General features: G+C 45.3%; 1 protein-coding gene across 2 annotated transcripts in view; it reads right to left on the bottom strand.

Moving 5' to 3' along the window:
* Window positions 1-1,240: 1,240 nt before the first annotated feature.
* The window catches only part of NRBP2 (nuclear receptor binding protein 2), a 30,601-nt gene continuing 22,554 nt past the window's right edge, over window positions 1,241-9,287 (bottom strand). The window contains exons 15-18 of one of the 2 annotated variants that reach the window (XR_014689532.1): window positions 5,950-6,003; window positions 5,429-5,492; window positions 4,453-4,843; window positions 1,241-2,542 (exon numbers count right to left, since the gene is read on the bottom strand). Coding sequence is in view for 1 of the 2 variants with exons in the window: in XM_084509234.1 (XP_084365360.1) it covers window positions 2,474-2,542; window positions 4,453-4,508; window positions 5,429-5,492; window positions 5,950-6,003 (243 nt within the window). In the remaining variant the exon portion in view is untranslated. The remainder of the gene's footprint in view (window positions 2,543-4,452; window positions 4,844-5,428; window positions 5,493-5,949; window positions 6,004-9,287) is intronic. The other variant, XM_084509234.1, reaches the window with a different exon arrangement.

Below are 9,287 nucleotides of genomic sequence, written 5' to 3'. Positions count from 1 at the left end.
ATGTCTCCTCATTTCCCACCTGAACCTCCCCTGCCACAACTTGAGGCCATTCCCTCTAGTCGTATTGGCAGTTATCTGTGAGAAAAGGCAGACCCACACCTCTCAGGTAGGTGTAGAGAGCAATAAGGTCACCCCTGAGCCTCCTCTTCTCCAGGGTAAACAACCCCAGTTCCCTCAGCTGCTCCTCATAGGACTCATGTTCTAGAATGTGCTCTTGCAATGTGCTCTTACAGCAGAGAAGCCCAATGGGATCCTGGGCTGCACCAGGGAAAGCCTTGCCAGCTGGCTGAGGGAAGATCCTTCCTCTGCTCGGTGCTGGTGAGGCCACACCTGGAGTGCTGAACCCCCTGCTGGGCTCCCAGTGACAAGAAAGAGATGGACTTACTGGAGGGAGTCTGGTGCAGAGTCACCAAGATGGGGAAGGGACTGAAGCATCTGTTGTAGGAGAGGTGGAGAGTGGGGGCTGCTCAGCCTGGGGAGGCTTGCAGAGGCTCAATGTGTACAAATGCCTGATTAGAGGCTGAAGAAGCTGGAGCCATGCCCTTCTCAGCAGATCCCAGTGTCAGGACAAGAGACAATGGGCCCAAACTGGAAAATGGGAAATTCCCTTTGAACACAGGAAGACACTTTTCTTCAGTGAGGCTGGCTGAACACTGGCACAGGCTGCTGAGAGAAGCTGCGGTGTCTCTGTCCATGGCGATACTCCAACCTGACTGGACATGGTCCTGGGTGACCCAGCTTGAGCAAGGGGCTTTGGGCTGGAAGACTGCTGAGGGCGGAAGGGACCTCCTGGGATCTCGAGTGGTCCCTGCCAACCTCAGCTCTTCTGTGATTCTATGTCTACAGCCTGTCACCTATTCAAAATATCCAACAATAGCTGGTTAATGAACTCATAACTGCTGAGTACATCATGGCCAGTAGGAGGGGGAACCATCACTCAGACTGAGTGGTAGGTAACAATGTTAAACAATTAAATCAGGTGAAATGTGTTAAAGAAGAGCTGATGAGCTCATCAGGGAAATGAAGTGACTGGTATAGGAAGGAATTCTCAGTTTTCAAAGGCAAGTGCAAGCTTGTTCTGGAGAAGGAGCAATTTTTGAATCATGCAGCTGAATGATGTTTCTCTACTGGATTCCTTCTCTACCTGATTTACTTGATTCTGTGGGTAAGTCTGTTGAACACAAGGAAGCTATTTTACTCTTAACTGTAAGAGTGACTAAGAAATTATTGAGTGTTTTGCTCAGTGGATCAGCTCCTCTGATGAGATAAGCTGCTTTCAATGGCTTTATTGATTTGTCAGTTTCTGTAAAGTTGGCACAGCGCAGCACAACTGGGAAAACACAGCACAATTTGACAGCTCAGCGTAGCATCGTAGCATGGCAAACCCTGCCCAGTGTAATACAGTTGGTGCAACACCGCAAAGCGTAATGCAGGCACGGAGGACCTGGCACAGCACAGCACAGCAGCACAGCACAGCGTGAGGCCGCTGGCACCACACGGCACAACGTGAACGGCATGGAGCAGCACTGCATAGCTCTTGCTACACAAAGAATTCCTGTTTGCAATTTTCACCAATTGAGCCTGACATGCACTGCAGCTAAGATTGCCCCTTTCTCCACACTAATGACAGAAGTTACAAATACCTAAGGAGAAACAGGGGAGGAAGAGACATTGGGGGTTTCCCCCTTAAGATGTCACGAGATTTTGGAAGGCCTAAGACAAACAGGAGAATGACAAGGGTTTGTTCAGCACCAGTGGCGTTTCCACGTTTTTGACATGTTAGGATCCAGCTGGTAGATTTGGATTTCTGGAATCTTCTCCTGCCATGTCAAGTCCAGCTCACAAAGTCCACTCTTCAGCTTACACCAAAGTGTGCAATTCTAATTACAAGGCATCACAGTGTTTTATCTGTGCTGGAGAAATCAAAACAGGAATAACTGGGTATAAAGAACAGAATGTGGCAGATTGGAAACTGCACCAGAGCTTTCCAATCCTGCTCCTCTCCTCTCTTCTGCATGTATCACCAGCTGGCAAAGAGGAAAAATTAAAATAGCTTTGGGACCTGCAGTGAGAAAAGCTTATAATTCCCAGAGGCAAATTTATCAGTTTGGGGAAGTCTTGCAGCAGCTTTGTATCTTCACAAATACCATCAGCAAGGGGTTGAAGAAGTGCTACTGCACTCCCTCACGCCTCAACTCCCTCTGGCTTACTGCTTCATGACTGGGGGCCAGAGCACATACTCGTGCACAGGCCATCCCGTATTTGCTGGTTACTCCTCCACTTGCTGTTGTCTTTCCACGCCACAGCTAAGGCATACACCTCTCATGGACTGCAAAGATTCAGTCTGGAGCGAGTGGTCTGGTCGGTCCCGCTGGAGGAGTTTTGGTCAGAAGCCCTGCAGTCTTCTCGTCTGGTGTGCTGCCTGTCCCTGTGGCACAGGAGACCCTGCTGTCCCAGACTGCAGCAAAGTGACTCACAAGGGAGGAGACCGGTATTTGTGGAAGGCATTTTCCAGGAAGTTAGCCAGCTTTTCACAGTCGTCCTAAAATAAGGGGAAAAGCAAGCCAACAGATTAATTTGGCTTGGTACCTTGGATATCTCCTTCCTTATGTGATTGTGTATATCCCTTCCTTACATGATTCCATTTCAAGTCACCAGATTTTATATCTGAGGTTTGATATGGGAAGAGAACAACTCACAAGCAGTTCTGGAACATAACGCTACTAATTATTGTATTTACTGAATTACACCAAATGACCAACCAAGAATGGAACCTTATTGTGTCAGGTGCTGTACAAAGGCAAAAGTCAGTTCTTTGGAGTGTCCAATCTGAAGGAAAAAAACAGGTCCAGCTTTTTTTGTTTAGTTTAATTTCAACTTAACTAACTTACCACTGGATCTAAAGTTATTTGCTATGGCTACCTGTTTTTATAGTATCCTTATTGCTAATTAAAATAATTTTTAAAATGGTATCACTTTTTGTTGGTTTGGCAACTATTTTGTACAGAAATCTTTTTTTCTAACACATTCAGGAGTAGTTGTTTTATAACACAATTAGAATGTTTATTCATTAAGAATTACTGAAATACATAATGATATGTAAAGGATGCAAAACACCCACGTCTTGTGTCACAAAGGGTTTTGGGAACTGCCAGAAACTAACACAAAATTCTTACTCAAAAAAAAAAAAAAAAGGTGACTGTTTTCTCATTGCTTAGAGGCACTCTCCTGTCCCTATTGTTGCTAAATTACTACCTTTCTTTTAAGAAAAAACTTGGATTTTGAAGACAAGATTTGTAAGGCATAGATGGTATCTTTTAGACAAACCACTCTTACAGCTGGAAAAGCAAATGAGCATTTGGGTACACAAGTCCTTCAGATTAGAAACAAGCAGCATATTTCCAAGCTAAATACAAGCTCAGGACACTTGCTCAGTTTAGCAAGATATATATCAGTTACACCATCTGAGAGAAAAGGTAGTCACTACCTGTGGAGTTAAAAAGACGTTAGAGAGGGAAAGACGTTTTAAAAGGAGATTATCTCCTAGGAGAAAGAAAGAGAAAGGTAATTTGCAGTCTGGAACACAGACCAGTGAAGTATATTCTACAGTTCTAGAATGCCCCGAATGCCATGTATTTTCCAGAGCACAGGAGAAAGCACCCCACTGTTTCAGTGCCAAGCTGCACAATCACCATGCTCAGATGAAGAAAGGAAGAAAATCTAAATGTACTTTTTCTCAGGTGTACTCACATATATTTTTCATTCAGTGAAGCTGACCCCTTCCTTGTCTAATGTCAGCATCCAGAATGAGGAATTCTCCAAAACTTTGCCTACAGCCCCAGAATTCCTAACTTATACAAAATAAAAATAGATATATTTTTAATTTCTCCATGCTGCCTTTCCTTGAGACTATTATGCTGTTGGAATGACAGGGCAGTTCTGCATTCTCACTTGGAACTGTCTGTAAACACCAAGGGAGAGCCTGGAAGTGCAATGGTGCAATGTTGGGGTAGGTCACTTCTTCTGGCAGGCAGAAATTTGCAAAGGGACGTAGGAGCAGCTGTCTGCACAACACAGACTACCAGAGCAGTTTCTCTGGGAGATAGGAGGTGGCCTTGACTTCCCTTCCCATCACTCTGGTTTTCACATTCAAAATCAGTGTAAGGTTGATGTAATTAGTGTTGTGACCCTGCCACCACAATACACTTGACCCTTCATGCCCAACAGCATGGGCAAAGTATGGAGGGGGGGAAAAAAAGTGTCACTCACTGCAAGGGGAATTAGCACAGCATGGAGCTGCAGGCTGAGCATTGTGACTGCTCCTGGCTTCCAGGCAGGGAATGGAGGAGCTCCTACTCCTCTGAAGCATGAGGTGTTGTATGGATTTGGGGACTGATGTTGCAGTGCTGTGCATGCACAGCTGAGATGGCAAGGAATGGCAAGCAGGCTTACCTCGTGGATGAATCCATAATGCACCAGCTCTGTGGCTAAGTCCTTGGAGTTATCAGCTGCAGAGAGGAGGAACAGTGAGAACATGAACGTTCATGCACCTCAGTTTCTCTTCTACTCATAAAGCACACCTATTCAAACTCACAGCACACCCGCATTATGCTTCATTATGCTTCAGGGGTATATGCAGCCTATTTCTGGCTGGCTAAGTAATTTCTAAGTAATCCTGGGGCAAATAAAGTACAGCAGTGAGCAAGGAATTAAAGCAGAACAAAGCACCAGTCAGGAACAAGCTCCAGCCCCAAATCACACAAAGCACAATAGTATTGGCAACGTGTCACGTTGAGATCTTTTGCTTGTTTTGGCTCAGCATGAAAAGAAAGCAGGCCACTACCTGTAGGCAGAAAAACACAAGGAGCTGGTGAAGCAGCAACTCCCAAGCATTAGTTCCCAAGCTTTATATTTTAATTTTGGCTGTAAGGCAGTCAATGAGCTCTAGCTGCACAGCTTCCATAGGACTTCTGCATGTTTTAGGAAGAAGCCGCTCTGTTGGACCTTCTCCAAGGAGAAGCACCCTTCCCCAGAGCCACAGGACTCCCTTAGAGGACAAGTCACCTTTTCCTTTGAAAGGTATCACAGACTGCACCAGCGCTGGGGAATGAGTGTAGAATTCACTCACTCAGTAGTATTTCCCTTGGAACTCCATGTCCCAAATTTCAGTCTTAATTGCATGTTCTTGATGGCTGCTCATTGGACTGCCAAAGTTCACTACTTGAGAGTGCAAGCTAGTACTACATGCCAGAGTGGATAAGAACAGGGGGCACATGGTTATTATGGTTGGTTCTGCTTTCCCAGCATGAGAAGGAAAGAAAAACTGACTTTAAGCACAGTGTGTGACTAACATACTCTGAGCCTAAACCTCACCAGGGCTACCAGGCAATAAATCTGCATTCAATACACAAAAAACAAGTAAACCTACTGGGCAGCAAGTCGTAGCTCAACTGTCGATGCAATTTGTCCTCCAAGATCAGCAGAAGAGTGAGCTGCAGAAAGAAGAGAGTGATCTTTACAAACACCAGTTTCTCTGTAAGAGACAACAGTGCTGGCTCTTCCATCAGCACTAGAAGCTGTTGGCAGGGGTGAGCAGAGAGGGTGTTGGTAACTGCTAACATATTGGATGTCTTTGAGGGGTACTTTGAGTGTATTACAGAAATGTTCTCTAAGCAGTCACAGATTAGCTGCAACTGTTAAATTAGAAAGAAGTAGAGTTAAAAGTATCCAGACAAAGACATCAAGGACTACCATCCTGAAGCCAGGGGGCTCTGGTGGCTTCACTCTTCTTTGGGTTTCTTTTGTTGTAAAAAGACAAGAATACATTCTTCAGGTACCACAGCAAACTAGCTGAGAACAAACTTTGTCACAGTTGGATGCCAGAGATGGGTACAGAGAGCAGGTCTTGCCCCAGTGCCTCGTGTGGAGTTGGTGGAGCTGAATACTTACATGCCACTGGGTCTTGTCTTCATTCAGCTCCATGTTACATTGCATTTGCACCACCTAGAAGAGGGCAAAGGAAATATCAGCCTGGACACAGCCCCTTCAGTTCCCCCAGGTCTGCTTTGCTTCTGCTCTCCAAGCATGACTCTCAAAATCCTATTTGAAACCTCTAATTACAACTGCCAGCCTGATCTTTCCCCCACCCACATTTCTAGGAATTGTCCAGGTGGAGCAGCTGAGGCATAATTTAGTCCAAAATCCAGTTATAAACTGTCATCATCAGCTGGTGGAGAGGTGGGTAAGTGAGGAGTCCTGTGCAAGGTGCAGCTGTGGGATAGCTTTACAGCCAGGATGAATTATTCTGCTTCATTTCTCAGGCATACATGTAGGTTCCCCCTAGAATCCTGCCAAAACTCTTGGTTGCATTTTAGCATTGTACTTGCTCATGTCCTTGAGGGATGACCAATTCTTAAATCAGACAAAAGTGCAAAACTGAAATCCCGAGTATTATTAAAGTGAAATACAGGGTTTCTTTTGGAACCAGGACTGCATCACATCACAGACCATTCAAATGCATTAAATAAATATGGGTTTTTATGAATATGTTTGAGTTCCTATGAAGTAACAAAATGGTTCACACCAGAAGTCATCTTGTCTGGGTAAAAGAAAGAGGGACAGCATGCCATTCATCAACCCCGAAAACAGGAAACCTAGTGAGGAATCAACATCCATGTTGCAAGCAGATTCTAACAGGATTTCATATATATTCCTTGATTTCAGGCTTATGCTCAGAGGAGAGTTATATGCTTATTCCTTTGTCTTGCCCAGTACCCCTCTATTACAACTCCTTGCTACAACAAATATCTCCAGGCATTTAACACTCTTCTCAGTTGGAAAACTTGCTGTCCTCTGACCTTTATCATCTCCAGGCCATCTCTTTCTCTTCCAAGAACTGGCCAACATGACTGCGTGCCCAAGGTGGGTGCCCTTTCCTTTACACAGAATTATGCCAGCACGCTGGCCATGCGCTCCTTTGTTTATGCACTGAATTACCCTGAGCTGCCCAGCATTTTCCACATATCATCAAAGAGAAGGCTCATGATGTCTGAGTGCATTGCTGCCACCTGTTCTCCATCTCTCTTTACTCATGATCAAAGAATCATCCAGGTGGGAAGGGACACCAGGAGGTCTCTAGTCCAACCCCCTACACAAAACAAGACTAACAGTGAATTCAGACCAGGCTGCCAAAAGCCCTGCCTGACTCAGTTTTGAAAACCTCCAAGGATGGAGATCCCATAACCTCTTTGTGCCCTGATCCACTGTTTAACCATCCTCACCGTGAAAAAAATGTTCCTTGGATCCATCCAGAATGTACCCATTTCAATCTGTCTCTTCTCCCAACGTGCACCTCTGCAGAGAGCTTGGCTCCTACACAGAGCATGGCTTCTTCCATCTTCTCAGCAACCCCCTCACGGGTACGGGCAGGTTGCCATTAGGTGCTCCAAAGCCTTCCCTTCATGCAGAGCAAGCCCTGCTCCCCCAGCCTCTTCTCCCAGGACCAATGCTCCAGCCCAGCACTGTTTTGCTGGCCCTCCATTGGACTTGTTCCAGTTTATCAATGCCTTTCTTCAGTGTCCAGATGCAGAATAATGACACCATGCACGTTTCTTTGCCCAACAATCCCACAGACACCTCATCCTAAATAGTTTTATTCACAATCTGCAACATTCAGATAGTTCTTAACAGACACAGGGAATGAAGAGTAGATACCATTTTGGATGCTAAAGAAACCAGTGCTTTATGGAAGCACTGTGGGATTTCACCCTGACCTCCTGACCCACCTGACCACAACAAAAAAAAAACACATAGACTAAAAGGAGTAGCTGTACACCACACTAAAATGGACATTTCTATTTATCACCATCTCCTCTAGCCTGTCTTTGCAGTTTTAATACAGCTCTCATATTTGGTTTTGGAGCACAGACACTGATTATTGTTAGAGAGGGCTGAGCTGTGAGTGTGTGCATGATCCACATGTCATCAACATCCTCTTTTATCTCTTCTCACTCTTGCTTCTCTTTCTCACCTCTTCTGCTTCTTACATCTCTTCTCAGCTAAATCACACTACACAGACGAGGTAGTAGTTTGTACACTCTCCTGTGAGAAGAAACACAGTGCAACTGGTATAACCTAATTAAAATGAGTATTTCCATAAAGGAATGGTGAAATATCACACTGCAGTGCACATAAGAAGCCTAGAAACTTTTTCACTTCAGTTTAAATTAACTGTTGTGAATGGCAACAAAGCACATGATCTTGAATGTGCTGCAGCATCTCCTGGATGGAGACAACTCCAAGGGCCTGCACCAGCAGCACAAACCCGTCATGTGGCATCAAGTTCACTCATTAATTTCAGCTGCTCTGGTCATGGTGCAGAGCAGAAGTCCTGTGCTCTACTTGCCAGCTCTTTATTCCCTCCCTTGGGGCTGGCACAGCTGGGGTGGTAGGTACTTGGGTGGTAAGTTACCAGCTCACCCACGCTGCTAAAAATGAATTCTTCGTGCTAGAGCTATCTCTAGCCAGATCAGCCAGCTGACCTCACCTATTGCAGGAGTGCATAAGGGGAAGTTGCCAGGGATGCGATAAGGACAGAGCTGTCCGATTCTTTGGCAGGGTTGTCACAGTTAAACTAGCTCTGAAATTCAGGATTAGTACTTTCAGAGCTACTGTCAGAGAGCTAAGGGTGATTCTAAGTGAATTTTTCTAGGAGAAAAAAATGTGAGCAAAAATGTGACTGAAATGCAAAACTATTTAAAAGCAAATTTTTCAGTGGGCCAAAAGTATGATCCCTAAGAAAGATGGAAGACAGGTAAAAGCTGGCCTTTGCCAGGGCCTCTGGCAAAGTAGGAGGTAAATCAGACTCAAGAAGAAAGGCAGCCTGGTTGTCTGCACTCTGCACCATCCAGTTGCCTTTCCCTGCTTTCTCCACGCACACGCATAAGCTCCAGGTTCTGATGTTTACTCCATAAAATCACAGAGATCTTGGAAGAGACTCTAAGATCACCCAGTCCAACCTCTGGCCTAACACTAACAAGTCCTCCACTAAACCATATCACTAAGCTCTACATCTAAGCGTCTTTTAAAGACCTCCAGGGATGGTGACTCCACCACTTTCCTGGGCAGCCCATTCCAATGCCTCACAACCTTTTCAGTAAAGAAGTTTTTCCTAATATCCAACCCAAACCTCCCCTGGTGCAACTTTACCTGTTCCCCCTCATCCTGTCACCAGGGATGTGGGAGAACAGACCAACCTCCACCTTGCTACAGCCTCCCTTGAGGTACCT

The sequence above is a fragment of the Aythya ferina genome (assembly GCF_964211825.1).
Source record: "Aythya ferina genome assembly, chromosome: 2".
In the NCBI taxonomy this organism is placed as follows: Eukaryota; Metazoa; Chordata; class Aves; order Anseriformes; family Anatidae; genus Aythya; species Aythya ferina.
The sequence above is the reverse complement of the archived record's forward strand: the minus strand, read 5'-3'. Positions and strand labels throughout refer to the sequence as shown.